The sequence below is a fragment of the Brachyhypopomus gauderio genome, chromosome 7, assembly GCF_052324685.1.
Source record: "Brachyhypopomus gauderio isolate BG-103 chromosome 7, BGAUD_0.2, whole genome shotgun sequence".
Classification (NCBI taxonomy): domain Eukaryota; kingdom Metazoa; phylum Chordata; class Actinopteri; order Gymnotiformes; family Hypopomidae; genus Brachyhypopomus; species Brachyhypopomus gauderio.
This window is the reverse complement of record NC_135217.1, coordinates 774,600-797,656: the sequence shown is the minus strand read 5'-3', so window position 1 is coordinate 797,656 and position 23,057 is coordinate 774,600. Positions and strand designations below refer to the sequence as shown.

Sequence of the window (23,057 nt, the reverse complement as noted above, 5' to 3'; positions counted from 1 at the left end):
GTCTGTACTATTCCTCTGAAAAGTACAATGACCAAAATGCTGAGAAATATTTAATTGAATTATTCATTCTTGTTCTTTTCCAGTGAGTGGAGAATCCTCCAGTCCAGACTCTCCAGTGCCGGTTCCTGTACCAGAACTCAGGCTGGTGCTGCTGGGGAGGACTGGGTCTGGGAAGAGTGCAGCAGGAAACACCATCCTGGGCAGAGAGGAGAGGAGCCAGGCTGCTACATCTACACTCCCCCAGCAGAGTGAGAGCAGACAGGGGGAGGTGGCTAGGAGGAAGGTGACTGTGGTGGACACTCCTGACTGGTTCTGCCCTGAACTCTCTCTGGAGGAGGTGAGACAGGACGTGGGACTCTGTGTCCGTTTGTCTGCACCAGGACCCCACGCCTTCCTCCTAGTCATACCATTGAAGCAGCCTGCAGGAGAGGAAAGAGGGATGCTGGAGAAAATGGAGGAGATGTTTGGAGAGAGATGTTGGAGGAACACCATGATCCTCTTCACTGTTACTGAGGAAGAGCAAAATCCTGAACAGTTCATTCAGTCAGGAAGCCAAGAGGTCCAGACACTTGTGGAGAAATGTGGGAACAGGTTTCACTGTCTCAACATTAAGGAGAGTGGAGATGGATCTCAGATCTCAGAGCTGCTGGAGAAGATAGAGAAGATGGTGGAAGGAAACAAAGAGAGATTCTACAGCAGTGAGATTTATCTAGAGACAGAATCTCTGATTAGAGAGATGGAGAGGAAAATCCTCAAGGAAAGAAAAGAGAAAAAAGCAAATGAAGAAAGAGAAATGAAAGAGAAACTGGAAAAAGAGATGCAAGACTCTCTGAAAAAGATAGAGGGAGTGATACAAGGACACGAAGGAGATATCAGACAACTTAATGATCGAACAACTGAACTGGAGAAAAAGATGAAAGAAGAAAAGAACGAAGAAATAAAGAGAGAACTGAAACGAGACCTTGACAGAGAGATAGACCAACGGATAGAAATGGAAGAAAAGGTGAAGAAACTGAAAGAGAAACGAGAGATGGAGAGAAGAGGAATGGAGGAGAGACACAGACAGGAGATGGAGGAGATCATGGAGAGGTATGAAGGAGAGGCCAGGGTGGAGGAAGAGAGGAACCTCATAAAGATAATCCTGCCTGAACTCCAGAGAAACATTTTGGTCTCAAAGTCCAAGATGCAGGAGGAGTTTAACAGGCAGATGGAGGAGAAGGAGAGAGAACTGGAGACACTGAGACAGAGACTCTCAGAGCTCAGAGAGACTCACTCATTGCCTGAGGAGGTTTATGAGAGAACCAGGAAGACCAGCTCAGAGAAACCAGTTCCACCAGCAGAACGGGGATTCTTTCAGAAGGTTAGAGACTGGTTCCACTAATGAAAGGAGAGTACAGAATGCTCTCCTTTGTTTAGTACAGACTAAACAAAGTCACACACATACACACACTTAAACTAATGATACACACACACACTAAATACACACACACAAAAACACAGACACTGCAAAGGATTTTCTATATATATATATACACAGCACAAAAAATAAAGGAAACACTCAAATAACACATCCTAGATCTGAATGAATGAAATATTCTCATTGAATACTTTGTTCTGTACAAAGTTGAATTTGCTGACAACAAAATCACACAAAAATCATCAATGGAAATCAAATTTATTAACCAATGGAGGCCTGGATTTGGAGCCATACACAAAATTAAAGTGGAAAAACACACTACAGGCTGATCCAACTTTGATGTAATGTCCTTAAAACAAGTCAAAATGAGGCTCAGTATTGTGTGTGGCCTCCACGTACCTGTATGACCTCCCTACAACGTCTGGGCATGCTCCTGATGAGGTGGCGGATGGTCTCCTGAGGGATCTACTCCCAGACCTGGACTAAAGCATCCGCCAACTCCTGGACAGTCTGTGGTGCAACGTGACGTTGGTGGATGGAGCGAGACATGATGTCCCAGATGTACTCAATCGGATTCAGGTCTGGGGAACGGGCGGGCCAGTCCATAGCTTCAATGCCTTCATCTTGCAGGAACTGCTGACACACTCCAGCCACATGAGGTCTAGCATTGTCCTGCATTACGAGGAACCCAGGGCCAACCGCACCAGCATATGGTCTCACAAGGGGTCTGAGGATCTCATCTCGGTACCTAATGGCAGTCAGGCTACCTCTGGTGAGCACATGGAGGGCTGTGCGGCCCTCCAAAGAAATGCCACCCCACACCATTTCTGATCCACTGCCAAACACAACACAACAACACAAACAGACAACACAAAAAGAAAACAGAAACCCTAACCGTAACACCGGTCATGCTGAAGGATGTTGCAGGCAGCAGATCGCTCTCAACGGCGTCTCCAGACTCTGTCACGTTTGTCACATGTGCTCAGTGTGAACCTGCTTTCATCTGTGAAGAGCACAAGGTGCCAGTGGCGAATTTGCCAATCCTGGTGTTTTCTGGCAAATGTCAAACGTCCTGCACGGTGTTGGGCTGTGAGCACAACCCCCATCTGTGGACGTCGGGCCATCATACCATCCTCATGGAGTTGGTTTCTAACCATTTGTGCAGACACATGCGCATTTGTGGCCTGCTGGAGGTCATTTTGCAGGGCTCTGGCAGTGCTCCTCCTGTTCCTTCTTGCACAAAGGCGGAGGTAGCGGTCCTGCTGCTGGGTTGTTGCCCTCCTACGGCCTCCTCCACGTCTCCTGGTGTACTGGCCTGTCTCCTGGTAGCACCTCCAGCCTCTGGACACTACGCTGACAGACACAGCAAACCTTCTTGCCACAGCTCGCATTGATGTGCCATCCTGGATGAGCTGCACTACCTGAGCCACTTGTGTGGGTTGTAGAGTCCGTCTCATGATACCACGAGTGTGAAAGGACCACCAACATTCAAAAGTGACCAAAACATCAGCCAGAAAGCATAGGTACTGAGAAGTGGTCTGTGGTCCCCACCTGCAGAACCACTCCTTTATAGGGGGGTCTGGCTAATTGCCTCTCATTTCTACATGTTGTCTATTCCATTTGCACAACAGCAGGTGAAATTGATTCACAATTAGTGTTGCTTCCTAACTGAATAGGTTGGTTTCACAGAAGTGTGGTTGACTTGGAGTTATACTGTGTTGTTTAAGGGTTCCCTTTAATTTTTTAGCAGTACATATATATATATATATATATATAACTGCTGCTCCTAAAAGACGAGCAGAAAGTGTACCTAAGACACACAGCACAAATGACTGTGATGTATGTGTATGTGTGAGTGTGTGTGTTTATGTAAGTGCAACATAGGATAAATGTACGAAATGTACTTACTAGAAAGGGTAGAAAGTTGCCGACCGAGGCCCCTCCAGGAGCAGTGGAGTCCCAGGGCCGCACTTCCCAGTTACCCCTACATGCCTGCCCCAGCGGGTGGGAGAGGGAGACCCCGGACAGCACCCTCCCAACCAAGGACCGCAGGGGAACCAGAGGAAACAAAGCCACCCCCCAGTAAGGCCCCAGACCTTGTACAAGCACATGCACATTAACACAAATATATACACTCCCACACACATTCACCCACATCCATATACACTCTTACGGACATATATACACCCACAAATGTACGTACACATTCACCCCAATATATACACACACAGCAAAGGATTCTAGCCTCAGCACAAAAAGTTAAAAACTGTAAAAGTTCACAATTTGAAGTGTTCTGGTTTTGCTTGTGTCTTCTGCTTTTTACTTTCATTTTTAACCACATTTCCTCTTTTTAGCAATAAAAAAATATATAGAATCTTTTGTCTGTGTTTTTTGTATGTGTGTGTTTATCATTAGTTAAAGTGTGTGTATGTGTGTGACTTTGTTTAGTAACACAATGTCTGTCAACTGCCAACCAGTTATTGGCTAAATATTTTCAGAAGTTCATAACATGGAGGGTTGTGTATTCTAGTAGAGTGGAGGGTTGTGTATTCTAGTAGAGTGGAGGGTTGTGTATTCTAGTAGAGTGGAGAGTTGTGCATTCTAGTAAAGTGCAGGGTTGTGTATTCTAATAGAGTGCAGGGTTGTGTATTCCAGTAGAGTGGAGAGTTGTGTATTCTAGTAGAGTGGAGGGTTGTGTATTCTAGTAGAGTGCAGGGTTGTGTATTCTAGTAGAGTGGAGAGTTGTGTATTCTAGTAGAGTGGAGGGTTGTGTATTCTAGTAGAGTGCAGGGTTGTGTATTCTAGTAGAGTGGAGAGTTGTGTATTCTAGTAGAGTGGAGGGTTGTGTATTCTAGTAGAGTGCAGGGTTGTGTATTCTAGTAGAGTGGAGGGTTGTGTATTCTAGTAGAGTGGAGTGTTGTGTATTCTAGTAGCGTGGAGGGTTGTGTATTCTAGTAGAGTGGAGTGTTGTGTATTCTAGTAGCGTGGAGGGTTGTGTATTCTAGTAGAGTGGAGTGTTGTGTATTCTAGTAGAGTGGAGGGTTGTGTATTCTAGTAGAGTGGAGAGTTGTGTATTCTAATAGAGTGGAGGGTTGTGTATTCTAGTAGAGTGGAGTGTTGTGTATTCTAGTAGCGTGGAGGGTTGTGTATTCTAGTAGAGTGGAGTGTTGTGTATTCTAGTAGCGTGGAGGGTTGTGTATTCTAGTAGAGTGGAGTGTTGTGTATTCTAGTAGAGTGGAGTGTTGTGTATTCTAGTAGAGTGGAGGGTTGTGTATTCTAGTAGAGTGGAGAGTTGTGTATTCTAATAGAGTGGAGGGTTGTGTATTCTAGTAGAGTGGAGTGTTGTGTATTCTAGTAGCGTGGAGGGTTGTGTATTCTAGTAGAGTGGAGTGTTGTGTATTCTAGTAGCGTGGAGGGTTGTGTATTCTAGTAGAGTGGAGTGTTGTGTATTCTAGTAGAGTGGAGGGTTGTGTATTCTAGTAGAGTGGAGAGTTGTGTATTCTAGTAGAGTGGAGGGTTGTGTATTCTAGTAGCGTGGAGGGTTGTGTATTCTAGTAGAGTGGAGTGTTGTGTATTCTAGTAGAGTGGAGGGTTGTGTATTCTAGTAGAGTGGAGGGTTGTGCATTCTAGTAGAGTGGAGGGTTGTGCATTCTAGTAGAGTGCAGGGTTGTGTATTCTAGTAGAGTGGAGGGTTGTGTATTCTAGTAGAGTGCAGGGTTGTGTATTCTAGTAGAGTGGAGAGTTGTGTATTCTAGTAGAGTGGAGAGTTGTGTATTCTAGTAGAGTGGAGAGTTATGTATTCTAGTAGAGTGGAGGGTTGTGTATACTAGTATAGTGGAGGGTTGTGTATTCTAGTATAGTGGAGTGTTGTGTATGACCCACTAACGCTGCTGCCATGGAGGTAGTGAAAGCAAAAGCTCTAGTGTTTCCTCCCTGGACGCTACCAGAACAAACAGGCAAAAATCCGTTCAGACCATCTTATTAACATCTTATCAACATCTTTTCCACGTATGGCAACAGATGACTATAAGAAAAACATCAAAGGTGAGAGAGATTAGCCTCAAGATTATGTGGATGTTTGCTTAATTAACGAATTCCTTTGTATTTGTATCTTGTAAAACCACATAACTGTATTCATGTGTGACTACAGTGTGTTTTTATTTTTGTCTGAGCCCTTCTGCCCCACCGTCCTTCATTACTCACCTCACTAACCCCCCACAACATAAAGTTGTAGTTCAAACTTAGAGGTTACTCTGTTTATTTATTTAAAATCTATTTATTTAAACTTCAAATAGTTTTATACTGTGTTATAATCAGGGGTGGAAAGTAACTAATTACATTTACTCACATTACTTTAATTGAGTACTTTTTATGAGTAATTTGTAATTTTCTGAGTAGTTTTTGAAATATGTAATTTTTACTTTTACTTGAGTACATTTTGACCCAAGTAGTTTTACTTCACTACATTTGAATGCCCTCACATTACTGAGTAAAAAAATATTGATGGTGAAAAATTAAATGCGGGCAGAAATTTAAACTTCTGAATCCCAGAACTGAAGGGCAATTGCATGGCCTTGCCTTGCGCACGCCCTTTCCATTGTCTCATAATCAGGTCGTAATCTGGTGCACTTTAAATCTTCTATCAGGTTCTGTGGGATCCTGTTGACATTTTATTGTGAGTAGTGGAATCCTGTTGCATTTTAGTTTGATTTGTTGCATCTTGTGGGCACTTAATTTTGTGTGCATTTTGTTTTTTGAATAATTTGTAATTTAAATGTCTTTATTCTTATCATAGTGTTGTCCGTTGGACAATAGGACTGAAAATTGTTTGCACTTTATGGTACAGGTTGTGACTGTCCTTGTGCTGTGAGGAAGTATGTTCCTGAGCCCAGCTGATCTTTTTGCAAGTGTGGACGTGCACTTAAATACACTTTGAAATCGATTAAAACAACTTGTGCTGAATTTGGTTCATGATTCATCCATGCATTAAATAACTGAAAGTAACTAAGTAACTTTTACTCAAATTACATTTTAAATGAAGTAATTTTGTACTTTTACTCAAGTAAATTTTGAGATGAGTAATTTTACTTTTACTCTGAGTAGATTTTAGGCAAAGTAATGATACTTTTACTCAATTACAAATTTTCAGTACTCTTTCCACCTCTGGTCATAATGTTATATCAGCCTGTTTAGTTGTATTTGTGAAATCAAGGCAAGGAAAATGTGTGTGTGTGTGTGTGTGTGTGTGTGTGTGTGTGTGTGTGTGTGTGTGTGTGTGTGTGTGTGTGTTTAATTGTCACGTTGAGGACCCCGGCCCCTCCCTTTTGGCCGTGTGTCAACGTTGTCTACGTGCTTTGTCTGCGTCAGTGGATATCCGTGGTTAGGGTTTTGTCGTGTGATTAATAAGTCTCACCTGTGAATCGTCTCGTGATCACGTGGGGATAATGTGGTTTGTCTATTTAATGTGCGCTCGCGCAGTGTCCTGTGCTCGTCGTTGTCTATAGTTGACACGTCTGTGTGTGTTACATGTTTTACGTGCGCTATATTGCGCAATCAGTGTCCAAATTAAAAGTGACGTTTGTTGCAAGCGAGGATTCGTGTCTCATCCTTCCCTGCTCCGCCGCGCGTCACATTAATGTAATGATGCCAGTAAATTAGTTAAATCAAGTAAAGTACTTGTGAATTAGAGACAGTGCATATCTACACCAAAGCTCTTCAAATAATAGGGAAGTATTTGTGCTTAGACAGCCTTCGTATGTGGTGAGCAGCAAAATACTGTAAAAATGAAGAATATAGGCACATTCCAATTTACAGTGCGGATGACTTGACCGTGAATAGCTAAAGCGTGGATAGCTTGACCGCAGTGATACAATAATATGTCCACCATATTAAAGAAAAACACTAACCATCTCTCTCTTTCAGATTTTATGAGTTTGAACCTGTAGGAGATCAAGATGGCATCTACAAGTATCAGTAAGTCACTTCCAGAGTTAATCAGTCCAGAACATCACTTCACTTACATTAATGTACAGGGGGGTTACTGTCACAGGAGATAAAATCAGTTCTCTGTGTGTGTTTTCCTACAGATGAGTTTAAACTCATTTGCCTCCGTGATGGAAAGTATCGGTTTGGCTCTACTGCTACTCTCTCCTGTTACCTGTCTGCTGACACCAGTGCTGTTGCCATGGAGATCAGGTGGTTTAAGGGGACAGACTGTGTTTGTCTCTATAAGAACGGACAGGTGACAGAGGGGAGGGGCTACGAGGACAGAGTGAGTCTGTTCACGGAGGAGCTGCAGAGAGGAAACGTCTCCTTACAGCTGAGAGACTGCAGAGAGTCTGATAAAGGATATTACCTGTGTCAGGTGACCAGTGGAGACACAACACAGGAGCTCACAGTAGACGTAGGTGAGTATTCCAGAGCTCCACTCTACATAATCTCTACATCACCATCAGTCTCATCTCAGAATGAACATGAACAGACAGAAATACCAAACCCACATGTTGATAATCCTGTTGTGTTCAGATAAATGAGGTTCAGTGTACAGGGGGTGAATGATGCTCATGTGGAGTGAAGGACTGATGGTTCATTTTAGTGGAACAAACAGTAACAGTTTCTCACTCTGACACACATCTACACATCATGGTGTAAAGTGTAAATGCAGGAAAATGAACAGATTAAAACTAGATACAAGTCTATCAGTCTGAAGTAAAACTATGACCCAGCATTGACTGAATTAAAACTGATATGACACTATTATAAACATTTACATAAAACGTCGATGAGTCTATTCTAAATATTTCCATGTAAACAGTGTGGTAGAAAAATCCAGTTCAGGTGAGGTGATTGTGAAGCTGAGACATTTACATTTACGGCATTTAGCAGACGCTCTTATCCAGAGCCACATACAAAGTGCTTTGCATCTGATCACAGATTTCATCCTACGTAATAGTACAGATAGGCCAGAATTCAAGATACCCTTGAGTCAGACTACTACTAAACTATAGGAGTCAATGTCATTACCTAGAGTTTTGCAAGTTAAACGTTTACCAAGTAGCACAAATAACCATAAACAGACATACAATTTAAGAACAATGACAAGTGCTGAGTTAGTTTTCTTTTAAGAACTCAACAAAGAAGGTGAGTCTTCAGTCTAGGTTTGAAGATGGCAATAGACTCTGTAGTCCAAGCAGCTAATGGAAGATCATGCCACCATCTTGGAGCCAGGACAGAGAATAGTCTGGAGCTTTGTCTTCGGAGATTCGGAGTGCTGGCTATACGGATTGGCTTTTGACCTTAGACATCATGTAGGGAGGGGCTAGTCCGTTTTTGGCTTTATAAGCAAGCATCAAGGTTTTATATCTGATGCGTGCCACTACTGAAAGCCAGTGAAAAGAGTGTAGCAGAGGAGTCACATGTGAGAACTTGGGGAGATTGAAGACCAGTTGTGCTGCAGCATTCTGAATTAGTTGTAGAGGTCTGATGATCCATAGAGGAAGAGGAAGACCTGCAAGTAGGGAATTGCAGTAGACACTCTGAATCAGCTTCAGCTCCCAGAGTCTTTACACACAGCTGTGTACAAAGCAGATGGGGACTGATGAAAAGACTTTTGATGACCTCAGACATCAAAACATCTTCATGGAGCTGAAAGCAGAGGGTGACAGTGCAGCAGTGAAGGATGAAACATTACAGCCCACATGAGTAGAGTCAGTATGGAGATCAGGAAGAGAGCAAGAGGGGGAGAAGTTGTGTTAAAGTATTTATTGTGCTGTTTCATCTAACATTGTGTCCCCTTCTCTTGTTTACACAGATGCTTTAACTTGGGTAAGCAAAAAAACTTTTTTGTTCTCTCTGATGTTGAGATTTTATTCAAATACTCATTACATATGTACATGTTTAATCCATTAATGAGAGAGTGAACTCACACACACTGTAATGTAATATTCATGTGGTGTGTAAACACTCTGATAATCTTACATAGGGGCTTCTGACTTCCATCTGTCAGCTTCCTTCCCACAATGCACCTGTGCACTGTAGAAATGTAGAAACAGTGTAGTTTACCGTGGCAACCATAATACACAACAGTGTAAAGCTGTATAGGTTGTTGCTGGGAGTGATGTCAGTGTTAGACTGGATAATGTGTTATTTGAATGGATAATGTGTTATTTGAATGGATAATCTCAAACACTCTAGTTCATTTCACCCTTTTCTGCTGAAAAAGTAACACAGCTTATACACTCTCACAAACATACACACTCACACACACATACCCACATGCATAAGCCCTGCACACCTGAGGAGATACCCGTCGCTGCAGAAGCAAAAGTCCAGGGGATGGAGCTGGATTTTAGATCCAACTCCTCCCACCATCGTGTTTTCATCGGTCTGAAGTAATTGCACTACGCAGAGTTGTATCAGATCAGCCATTCCAAATAACCGTTGTCGTCCTAAATTGCTATTCTTATTGTGAACAATCACGAATGTGAAAGTCGGTTAATAATAAACCAGTTTTCATTTCGCTAATGCTAGCAACTAGTTTCCTTTGGTGATTATACTAAATCTGACTACTTCTGTTTGCACGAACAACCACTGTTAAGTTGATCTAATCTAGGTGTATAAATAAGTGACGGTAAAAACTGATGTTAGAAGACGAGCGGTTAGCTAAACAGAATACAGATGTATTAAGTACTTATGTATGTTGTGTTCTTCATATTGGACATAAACTGTTAAATTAATTTGTGTTTGCTGTAGTTACTTAAAATTTGTAATGGTTGTGCTGTTCGGTACCGCATGGACACGTCGAGGGGGACTGTTGTTCAGTAGTGCGTGCATGTAACGGCCATGATCCTCATTAACCAGTTCACTAAAAAACTTCACAAATAATATAATGCTATTTGTATTTTTCCATCCATCTATAGATGCATATCACAGTTTTGAAAAAAGGACAGACGCTTTCAGTTGTGCAGTGCACTACATGTTGCAGTAAATACCACTGTCCATTCTGCACACCTGAAGTGTACCGTCCTAACGAAAAAAGTAATTTTTATTAAAGGTAAAAAAAAATAATGAAATAGTACATATTTAAGAAATGTACTGTACTTTATTATGTTGGCAATCACAGATCATTATTCCTGTCCACTTTTACATTTTCTTGTAAAAAACGTGTATTGTGTTATTTAAATAACATTCAACATTCGGTGGGAGGAGTTGGATCTAGATCCAGCTCCACCCCCTGGACTTTTGGTTCTGCAGCGACGGGTACTTGCACCTGAGGGACAAACACAATGCAACAACAACAAGACAACTGCCGCTGTATACAGGGGCGACCAGTAGGGGGCCTGCCGTACCGTGACAGGTTCAATGGGTTAGCTGGAATCACAGTCCAGTAAAACCTGACCTGCACATTAAACAGGTATTACATTTTATGTTCATTTCAAACAACACTTTGACATATATTCACGTAAACAAAATAGAAACAATGAAGATTTTAATGAGAATGTACAATTTTACATTTCAAAGCATAACCTGCAAAACTATACAAATCCAGGATAAGAAAACACTGAATATATATCCAGTTATTTCCATTGTGTACAAATTCAAGGTTTCCATTTAATCTTTTATAGTAAGCATCAAAACGCCACTTTGACCATTCTAACGACAGCTAGTTTGAGAATGCAAAGTAAATGGGGAACAACAACTGTGGACTTAAACCGTAAATGTTTTAGCAATTTTAGAATTCCCACTCGGCGCAGTAACCAAGTTTCTCTTACCAAAGCTCCTCAATGAGGGGCAACTGCAGGGACAAAAAGCTTTAACTCCCATGTACCTTTGCTCTGAATGAACAATGGGGGGAAAAGGAAGTAGAACCCAGGGTTGCCAACTTTTCAAGATCACTTGGAGTGAGATTTGAACCAGGAGGGCTTGGCGAGTGTAGCAGGGTAGCAGCTGGGTAGCAGCATGCAGGTGTTCGTGTGTGTCCTCCCACACACGGTCACTTCTCCTGCACCACTGTTCCACAGCAGGCTTCTCAGACACGGGTACAGCGGAGGCTGAAAACCTAAAATACTTGAAATGCGTGAGGCCCGTCCCCTTGTGCCTTAGGGAGTTCTGGGCATACTCGGCCCAGGATAAGAACATAGACCACGTTTTGTGATGTTCGTGCCAATAGGTCCTGAGGAATCTCACCAGGTCTTGGTTGGTATGCTCAGCCTGTGCATTAGCCTGGGGGTGGTAACCTGAGGTCAGACTCACCGTGATGTTAAGTTTGCTCAGAAACTCATGCCATACTCGAGATGTGAACTGTACTCCCCAGTCCGAGACAATATTCAACTGTCTGAACACGTCTCTGAATAGCAGGTCAGCTGTTTCAATCAGTGGGCAATTCAGGAAGGGGAATGAAACGCACCATCTTGGAGAAATTATCCACGATTACCAGGATGACAGTGTTTCCCTCAGAGTGTAGGTAGGGGAAGCAGCTTACCTGCGGGTAGAGTGTCTGATGTTTTGCTGTGGGCACACTCTGCACATGCAATGAAATTGTTAATGTATTTGTGCATCGCTGGCCACCTGTAGTGTGTTCCTAGAAGCTGGGCAGTCTTGGTAGTTCCTGGGTATCCTGTGCCAATGGATGTGTGAGACCAGCATATCAAGTCTTTCAGCCGATTCAGTGGCACATACAGGCGCCCTGAGGGTGGGGATTGGCTTTTTGAATGTCACGGTCCAAGCTCCAGTCTAAAGCCCAGAGGAAGCAGTGAGGAGTGAACACTGGCTCTTCGCAGGTGGGCGTAGCGAGGATATCGTGTTGCCGAGAGAGCGTGTCCGCCCCCGTGTTCTTCTCTCCCAGTCAATACATTACCGTAAACAAGAACCGGGAGAAGAAGAGTGACCACTGAGCCTGCCTCGAGTTAAGCCTCTTGGTGGAGGTACTCGAGGTTCCTATGGTCGGTGATCACCATGAATTAAGCTGGCAAATCAGAGGAAGCTCTGGAGCTCACGGCGTGTCTGAAGCATGTCCAGCCCAGCACTTCTTCCACCTTGCCTGGCTGCATGAGCATGAAGCCCTGGCTGATGATATAGCCTAAAAAATTAAACCTCAATGAGATGGAATTCATAATTCATGCAATTCATATAGCTTGCAATATAGACTGTGCAGGAGAGTGCCCAGGACGGTTCGCACACCACACACGTTGGTCTAGGGTAGCGGAATAGATCAAAATGTCATCAATATAAGCGACGACTGATCTTCCCAGATATTCCCTTAGGGCCTCGTTTATTAACACCAGAAATGCAGATGGGGCCGTGGCAAAGCCATGGGGCAAAACATGGTACTCGTAGTGCCCCATGGCTCTACTAAATGCCTCCTTACACTCATCCCCTTAAAGGACACAGATGAGATTGTAGATGCTGCATAGATTTAATTTGGTGAAGTATTGCACAGCTGCTCGAGTGCTCCCGGCATGAGTGGCAAAGAGTATGGATACTTCACCAAGAGGGAAACGGGTCCTCTGTAATCTACCCAAGGCTTCAGCCCACCATTCCTCTTTTTAAGTCAAAGTCAAATTTATTTATACAGTGCTTTTTATATAGTGCTTTTTATACCACATGTTGTCACAAAGCAGCTTTACAATCATATGGGTCCAGATCCCTAATGAGCAAGCCAAAGGCGACAGTGGCAAGGAAAAACTCCCTATAGGGTGGGGATTAGGAAGAAACCTCGAGATGACCAAGACTCAAAAGGGAACCCATCCTCCATTGGGTGGCCCGTTAACACAAATCCGTGGTTGCAGGGTGGTTCTAAAGTTCCACAGCAACAGTCTAGGCTCCTGTTCCCCGGCCTAGCAGCCTCAGTCCCCTCGGTGCAGGCGGTGGGCCTCGGGCAGGCCAGCATCAGCACGATCCCTCGTGGCAACGGCTCATCCAAACCCGGCATCAGCACATCCGGCAAGCCAGACCATCCCCCAGGTGCCTGCAGGTGCCTGTATCCAATCGTCAAAGATAGACAATACAGACTGAGTGGATCAATTTAAACCACCATTGATTTAAATGTACATAGTTCACGTGCCAGTGATGAGCAGATGGCTCCGGCAGGCTAATCTATAGCAGCATAACTAAAGGGAGGGGTTCAGAGGTGGCCACAGGCATGAGGGCTTACTGAGACATTGCTTTCCAGGAGAAATCCAGCATTTTGGAAGCACAAAGGGCGAGATGGGTTGTAGTAAGCAATGAGTTCACTCAGATATTGTGCGGCAAGACCATTATGCAGCATTTTGAAGCAATTAGAAGACTATTACAGTAGTCCAATCTTGATGAGACAAAAACATGGACCATCTTCTCTGCATCAGCTAATGAACAATTAAAATCAAAGATCCAAAAGATCCGAGTGTCAAATGAAAGATCCGAATCAATAGTAACACCCAAGTTTTTGTGGTAGATGTAGGTGTTACTGAAAAACCATCTAGGTTAAGGGGAATATCAGGCCAATTGCTTCTAGCAGCTTTAGGCCCAAGAATCAGCACCTCAGTCTTATCAGAGTTTAGTTGAAGAAAATTAGACGCCATCCAGTTTTTAATGTCCTGGATGCAGTTCTCAATCTTGAGTAGTTAACTACTATAGTAGTTGAGTAGTTGAGTACTATAAGATATATACAACTGAGTATCATCTGCATAGCAATGGAAGCTAATACCATGCCTACGAATGATGGTGCCCAGTGGTAGCATATATAATGAGAATAATATGGGGCCCAGTACAGATCCTTGTGGGACACCATATTTTACTTTAGAATGCTGAGCATTCGTTATTTACTAGTACAAATTGGTAATGATCTGTCAGGTAGGACCTGAACTAGGAGAGTGCTTGACTTCGTATGCCAATGAGTGTCTCCAGCCTATTAAGCAGAATATTATGATCAATGGTGTCAAAAGCAGCACTGAGGTCTAGCAGTATGAGAAAACAAATGTGTCCTTTATCAGAGGATATTAAGAGATCGTTCAGTACTTTAGTAAGTGCTGTTTCAGTGCTGTGATGGGATCTAAATCCAGATTGAAATAACTTGAAGACATGTTCTGTCTGTAAGAAGGAAGAGAGTTGTGAAGAAACTACTTTCTCAAAAATTTTGGATATGAATGACAGATTAGAAATTGGTCTATAGTTGGACAGTTCCTGGGGGTTAAGACCAGGTTTTTTAATTAGCGGCTTGATGACTGCTAGTTTAAATGAACTGGGAATGTAGCCCAGGCTCAGACAATAGTTAATTATAGTAAGCAAAGGTTCTACATTGCTATGCAGTAATTCTTTAAGTAGATTGGTTGGTACAGCATCTAGTATGCATGTGGAGGGCTTAGCAGATTCCACCATTGAAATAAGCTCCTCACGACCAGGGACAGGTGTCCTTTCTTTTTAACAAAGAAGTGGGCAGGGGTGGTGGAGGGGCGGATGTACACTTGGGCTACGGCCTCACAGATGTACTGCTCATCACAGCTTCCTCTTCCTGTGACAATGAATAGGCCTATTTTGAGAAGGCACGGCTCCCTCTATAAGCTCAATCTCACAGTCCCACTCATGATGAGTTGTCAATTGCGTTGCTTTGTCTGAACTGAATACCTCTTTGAGATCTGTATTCTCAGGGGAATGGCTCACTGTTTGCCTGCCTCCGGGCTCTCAACAGATGTGGACTGGAGGGCACGGCCTGTTCTATATGCAGGGGATTCAGCGGCATGTCCAGCTGCTCTGTTTATGTTCTGCATGAGGTTGCTGGCAGCAGCCGAATCCACTAAGGTAGGAACAGATATATAGTGACAACCCCCTCGCGCTCTCGCAGTAGTCGGCCTAAAATCCACTAGGCGAATGACCTCATTAAGCAAAGTGGATTCCTTATGGCAGGCCCGCTCTGCCTGCAGCTCAGCTCTTAACTCGTTTATAAACATGTCCAATCGTTCCATCTGGTCCCAGCAGCAGCTGTGCAAAACTCCATCGCATAATTACTGGCGGAACGCATGCCCTGTCTCAACCTTAGAAGCACCTGTCCACATACCTGTCCCTGATGTGGGTGGTGAAAAATCTCCTTAAACTCTTCAGGGAAGAAGATGTAATTCTGGAGTAGGGGGGAGCTGGTGGAATATAATGCCGTCCCACATAGGCAACCCTTTTCTGCTAGCAGGGAGATAATAAACACCATCCGAGCAGAGTTGGATGTTTGGGGCTGGAAGTAAATTTCGCACTGCACCGGATCGCCTCAATAGTGCTCAGGAGTGGCAATATGACACTTACCAAGGTCGGGGTTCGTGGTGCTGCCCACCCCTGCTCAGGTAGAAAGTTGCTGAACGCAACTAGTGAGGTTTCTCATTAGGGAGTGCAACTCACTGATGCCGTGTTGTTGCCTTCCTAGCGCTGCCCCTTAGACAGTCAGGGCTTCCACGAGGTTAGAGATGGTCGCGCTGCTGCTTGGCGGCCGAGTATTCTGTAATGTTGAGAAAGCAGCAAAAGGCATGGATGGAGCAGGAAAGGTTTTAATATCCACTGCGGCAGGAAAACATAAAACAGTTCCCAACAGGCAAAAATGAAGAAGGCACAGGAAGCGCTACAATAATGTCTGGGGCACCATAAGGGTGCAAAACAGTCACACTGGACAAACACGAATGCCAGTACAGGGCTGAGGAAGACCGTCTCACTCACTCATGGTGCAAGGACTACTCAGTACTGAATGGCGGGACCTGCAGGGCTAAGTAGACAGTGAAAAAAGGAGAACAGGTGCAGGTGACGATTGTCAATAATCAGGGACTATGGCACAATTGATAGCAAGAAAGTTTGTAGTGAACAGAAGAGAGACAGAGTGAGACAGACGGTGTGCCCTTATGAGTTGTCCACCAGACAAACAAATATGTGGGTAAAGACCCCACATGAGGGGGTGTGGCTAAAGCAAATACAAAAACAAAAGTGACAGCACCAAACACCATGTGCTACCACCATGTGGGTGGAGTGTGTGTGTCTTGTTTACTTTTAATATTTTCTTTGTTTCATTTTGTTATAAACATTTCTGTATATCTCAGACCAGCGTAAGGTCATTTCACACTGACTAAATCTGATTTAGTCAGTGTGAAATGACCTTACGCTGGTCTGAGATATTCAGAAATGTTTATAACAAAATGAAATAAAGATTTAATAAATATACAGCTCAGTATATTATGAAATGTTGAAACTTTGAAGAATATTTATATAAACCATGTTATAGCAGTAATGTTACCATGGTACCGTGTATAACACCATATGAGACTGTTATAAACTTCTGTAGTTGTTCTGTGGAAGGCAGCAGTTGACACACGACCTCATGAATGAAAACCTCACAATGATATTCACTTTTACAGTGGGACTGGGAAGCACAGGACAGCAGACGGAGTGGTGAGTATAATAGTAGCTATAATTTATACTAATAGTACTGGGGGGACTGCAGAACTCTGATGTTCTGTGGCGTTTTGTGATGTCCTGTGGTGTTTTGTGATGTTTTGTGGTATTCTTTGCATGAATAAACATTTTATTCTGTAGATTAAGTACACTATTTTGCCAAAGGTATACGCTCACCCATCCAAATGATCAGAATAAGTTGTTCCAATCACTTCCATGGCCACAGGTGTATAAAATTAAGCACCTAGGCAGGCAGACTATTTTTACAAACATTTCTGAAAGAATGGGTCGCTTTCGGGAGCTCAGTGAATTCTAGCGTGGAATTGTGATAGTGTAACACCACCCTTGCGTCTGTCACTGTAAGACAGTGTTGAGCATCACCTAGGAACCAAGGGTTGGCTTCAATTATAGGTTCAATGAGGAGACTGCGGTGAGTTACCTGCCTAATATTGAATTAGGCCTGTAAGGTCCACCACAAATACAACACAATAAAAAATATTAAAATCAAATCATGAATGAGTACTGGACAAATAAATAAATAAATAAATAAATTAAATAAATGTATTTTTTTCTTGAAACAAAAATGTCTGAGATCTCAGGTATGAAAAAAAAATAGTCCCTTTAGTTCAATGAGCAAGACGTTTATAAAAAAATCACCCGGGGTACCCAAATTCCTATGGTGCCTCTATCATTACTTACCGAGTGTAACGTGGCTTGCGCCACGGAGCGAGGAGACGGACACAATCGCTGAGAAGAGCGAGATTTATTAAAGGGGATACCATACTCATCGTCAGAAAGCCAGGCAGGGTCGATCACAGGAGGGCAGTCCGAAAAACATGCAAACACGGGCATTACAAACAGGGGAACACGAGTGACAGGCGAGGAATCAAAAGACAGGGACACAAAACGGTCGGGTAAAACGCTGAACAAGAACTTCGTCACAACAATCAAACAAAATACCAGACAAAGGACAAGGGAGACTCAGGGGCTTAAATACAAGGAATCTAACGAGGGGCAGGTGATGACAATGACACAGGGGTGTGGTAACAAACGAGAAATCAAAACCAACGAGCAGGGCGGGACAAACAGGCAGGGAACACGGACATGAGGGAACCCAGAGTGACAGCTACGAGAGGGGGCGTTGCCCTACGTGACAGAACCCCCCCTCAAAGCGTGCCACTCCGGGGCACGCAAGGGCAGACAGGACAGGGACAGCGGACACAGGACAGACCGGAGGAACAGACAAAGGGAAAGCAGGGCACGGAGACCGAGGCACAGCAGGGACAGGGGAACCAGAGACGGGCCAGGAGCCGGGCTGGGGCATGGCGATACAGGCAGGGACAGGGCGAGGCACGGGAGCAGGACCGGGAACAGACACAGGAGACGGGCCAGGGGACAGGGCAGAGGCATACACGGCGGCAAACACAGCTTGGACAACCGAGACTGGGACAGGAACAAAGTGGGTGATTACTTGGGGAACAGACATGGGGACTGGGATAGAGACGACACTACCGGAAACAGACACGGGAACAGGAACACAGACCTTGACAGACATAACCACGGGGACAGGGACCAAAACAAAACCAGGGATGGAACACGGGAGCAAGGGGGACACAGGCATAGAGGCAGGAACACGGGGCGGAGCAGACAACACACTGAGTCCAAGCCCACACGTGGGCAGCACAGTCTCTGGGGCAACAGGCGCGGCCGGGCGGCGGGCAGCGGGAACAGGCGCGGCCGGGCGGCGGGAACAGGCGCGGCCGGGCGGCGGGAAGAGGCGCGGCGGGCAGCGGGAACAGGCAGGGTCCGCTGGCGGGCAGCGGGAACAGGCAGGGTCCGCAGGCGGGCAGCGGGAACAGGCAGGGTCCGCTGGCGGGCAGCGGGAACAGGCAGGGTCCGCTGGCGGGCAGCGGGAACAGGAACCGGCGTGGACGACCTCTCCTGGGTCGCGGGGACAGGAACCGGCGTGGACTGCCGACGGGCAGCGGGAACAGGAACAGGCCCGGACCTGACGTCCTCGGGGGGCGGAGTCGCCGTACTGACTTCCTCGGGAGGCGGAGTCGCCGCACTGACGTCCTCGGGGGGCGGAGTCGCCGCACTGACGTCCTCGGGGGGCGGAGTCGCCGCACTGACGTCATCGGGGGGCGTGTCCGCCATACTGACGTCATCGGGGGGCGTGTCCGCCATACTGACGTCATCGGGGGGCGTGTCCGCCATACTGACGTCATCGGGGGGCGTGTCCGCCATACTGACGTCACCGGGGGTCCGAGCCGGCCACTCCTGGGTTGAGTGGCTAGTACTCCCCCCCAAAAAATTCTTGGGGGGCCTTCGGGGAGCGGCTTCCGGGAGGACGATGATGTCATGCGCTGTGGCGGCGGGGCTCTGAACCGGGGGCGTGGTCTTCTTCCTTCCCCGGTCTGGTCTGCGCCTGGAAGAACATACAGACACAACTGCTTCTCGGTGGCTTTCATTGTGACTCCACCTCGTCGGAGGTATCGGGAGCTCACAATGGCTTTTGAAAGCCAACCGAGAGCCAAGCCAACGCTCGTCTGCACATTCATTCCGTCTACCCGAATCTCGCGCTACAGGTTGCTCCTCCCTGTAGCGTGTGTCGAGTCGGGCAGACACGTAGCGCTTATCAGGGAGCTCGTCGCTAAAGCTAGAAACCGAAAGTGATTTCGCCTTGTTTTTACAGCGACGAGACTCCCCTGTACCCACAGCGCAAGGGGAATTCCTGTCTCTGGTTCGTTCACGCTGTAATACCGGAGAGTCGAACCGAATTAAACCAGCCAACATCTCATTACAGCGATTGAACTTACCAGAGTCTCGCTCTCTCGCTGTGTCCTTGTAAGGTCTGGTATTATGTAACGTGGCTTGCGCCACGGAGCGAGGAGACGGACACAATCGCTGAGAAGAGCGAGATTTATTAAAGGGGATACCATACTCATCGTCAGAAAGCCAGGCAGGGTCGATCACAGGAGGGCAGTCCGAAAAACATGCAAACACGGGCATTACAAACAGGGGAACACGAGTGACAGGCGAGGAATCAAAAGACAGGGACACAAAACGGTCGGGTAAAACGCTGAACAAGAACTTCGTCACAACAATCAAACAAAATACCAGACAAAGGACAAGGGAGACTCAGGGGCTTAAATACAAGGAATCTAACGAGGGGCAGGTGATGACAATGACACAGGGGTGTGGTAACAAACGAGAAATCAAAACCAACGAGCAGGGCGGGACAAACAGGCAGGGAACACGGACATGAGGGAACCCAGAGTGACAGCTACGAGAGGGGGCGTTGCCCTACGTGACACCGAGAAATCAATTGTCTGTAGCTAAAAAAAAATCCTATGCTGTCCTATTCGGTCACAGATCGATCACCTTCTCTGGGTCAGCATTTGATAAATCGCCAAATTCCTAGTTCTGACAAATTCTCATAACTAGTATCAAATTACATCTAAGTTTTCTCCCGTTCAGCAACTGCATCCGCCATGCGCTGACAGAAGAAAAAGAAAGAAAGTCACAGATGTCTGTACCAAAATATCCCTATCAGTTTGCACACTGAATGCCCACATGACAACTACGAGTCTAAAGAAGACATTAACACATACTGCTGGCATCTCTACTCAAATGTTTCTTTTTTTCTTTTTCATAGGGAAAAATAATGAATTTATATTTAAAGAGCCACTGTCTTTTAAACTACATAAAGCAATTCTAAAAAAATTAAGCAGAAATAACCTGGGGTTTAGCAAATCCAGGTTACAATAGGATGCCACCTATGCAACAAATCCAGTCGTGAAATTTCCTCGCCCCTAAATATTCCACAGTCAAGTGTCAGCCGTATTATAAGATAATGGAAGTGTTTGGGAAAGACAGCAACTCAGCCACGAAGTGGTAGACCACGTAAACTGATGGAGCAGGGTCAGCACCAAAAGTAAAACCCCACACAAAAAATTAAAATAAATAAAAATACATAAACCCAGTAGCCCATAAACCCAGTAACCCATTTTGGGCAATTCCATGTTCCCAACTTTGTGGGAACAGTTTGGAGCTGGCCCCTTCCTCTTCCAACATGACAAGGACATGACAACATAAATACATGGATGGCAGTGTTTGTTGTGGATTAACTTGACTGAGCTGCACAGAGTCCTGACCTCAGGGTTGCCAGGTCCTACAAAAATATCCAGCACAAAGTCAGTGTAAAACCCGCCCTTCAGAAGCCTAAACTAGCCCAAAGCATATGTCTGCAGTGTTGCCAACTTTTCAAGATCACTTGGAGTAAGATTTGATCTTGGGGGGACTGTGAACCTGGCAACTCTGCCTGGCCTCAACCCGATAGAACACCTTTGGCATGAATTAGAGCTAAGACTGAGAGCCGGGCCTTCTCGTCCAACATTGGTATGTGAACTCACAAATGTGCTTCTGGAAGAATGGTCAAAAGTCCCCATAAACACACTCCTAAACCTTGTGGACAGCCTTCACAGAAGAGTTGAAGCTGTTCTAGCTGCAAAGGGTAGACCAACGTCATATTGAACCCTATGAATTAGGAATGGGATGTCATTTCAGCTCATATTTGAGTCAAGGAAGGTGAGCAAATACTTTTGGCAATATAGTGCATATGTGGCCACTTTGTCTGACCAGAGTAGAGTAGCCTACAGTTTTAAATCATGTCCATAGTGTAGTGAACGGAACACACTGTGATTCTGGGAGAACATTTATCATACTGTCACCTGGTTTGTAAACAGAGACACACTCACCCAGTTTGATACTGTGATGCTAAGAATCAAAGTTTCTTCACAGATCTACCTGATTACCTCTATTCACACTCTCACATGTCAGTCTGATCCAGATAACTTATAATGAGACATTTGTGTAAGAGACATTTTCTGTAATATAATATTTAGCAGGAGTTTGATGTAGAGAGTCATTTGTATACTGGTCCATGAAGGACATGATTTTATGATTATTATAAAAGTTAAAGATCATATACATGTTATTCAACCTGAGCCTTTCCCACATTATAAACTTTAATTATTTTTCTTACTTTTTTCTGTTCTCCATGAATTGATTAAGTGTTCATCTATCAGGTAAGTCCTGTGATGGGGGGGGGGGGGGGGGGGGTGAGTGATCTAGTGTGTGTGTGTATGTGTGTGTGTGTGTGTGTGTGTGTGTGTGTGTGTGTGTGTGTGTGTGTAAATGTACAAAAGCATCATTCTGTAGTGAATGAAATGCAGAAGGTTGTATAAATAGATGAAGATGTGACATCATTTCCTCTTTCATCTGGGTGGTGTTGGTGAGTGTTGTGGTGATACTGGTAAACAGGGCCACACTCCTGAACTCTCTCCTTTCTCTCTCTGATCTCACTAATGTCCCTTCAGCTCTACTGCAGCTGCTGGAGATCATGAGCTGCTGTCTGACCACGAGGCTTTTAGTTCACGTCCCTCTGCCCTGATGGCAGAAGCTTGTAGTTACCATGACTACCACACAGTCTGGGTGTGTCAGTGAAGCTGTTCCCATTGTACATACAGGCCCATTATAACAGGTACAGCAGTAGGAATGATGGGGTAACAGTAGGAGCCCCTTTAGCCCCCAGTCTGGACACAACTGCCCCCTCTGCCCCTGCAGAAACTCCACCCCTGGCTGCCTCCATCAGTCCTTTATTCTGTTAGAGGTTCAGTTTATCAGGGAAAAAGCTCAACTCACACACCAGAGTGTCATGGACCTACACTCAGAAACTACAGTCTCACACACACAGTACAAACCAGAGTAACACACAGGAGGATGATTTAATCTGTTTATTTAACCTTGTTTAATATACCCACATTACCACAGAGCTGTGTGCTTTATTACAGGTTTAATACACCCACATTACCACAGAGCTGTGTGATTTATCACAGGTTTAATACACCCACATTACCACAGAACTGTGTGATTTATTACAGGTTTAGTACACTCACATTACCACAGAGCTGTGTGATTTATTACAAGTTTAATACATCCACATTACCACAGAGCTGTGTGATTTATTACACGTTTAATACACCCACATTACCACAGAGCTGTGTGACTTATTACAAGTTTAATACACCCACATTACCACAGAGCTGTGTGATTTATTACAAGTTTAATACACCCACATTACCACAGAGCTGTGTGATTTATTTCAGGTTTAATATCACTCACTGTAAATCTGATCAGTCTGGACTTTTACTGTGTTTCTCAGCTGACTGTATTCTGATTG

General features: G+C 44.8%; 1 protein-coding gene across 1 annotated transcript; it reads left to right on the top strand.

Annotated features, from left to right (window-relative positions):
- Positions 1 to 64: 64 nt before the first annotated feature.
- On the top strand, positions 65 to 16,813 carry LOC143518337 (uncharacterized; the record flags this gene model as incomplete). Its single annotated transcript, XM_077010773.1, has 5 exons — positions 65 to 3,499; positions 7,340 to 7,390; positions 7,504 to 7,824; positions 9,228 to 9,241; positions 16,777 to 16,813. A coding segment is annotated over one exon (1,317 nt), but the record flags the coding sequence as incomplete, so codon positions are not given.
- Between the last annotated feature and the right edge of the window lie 6,244 nt (positions 16,814 to 23,057).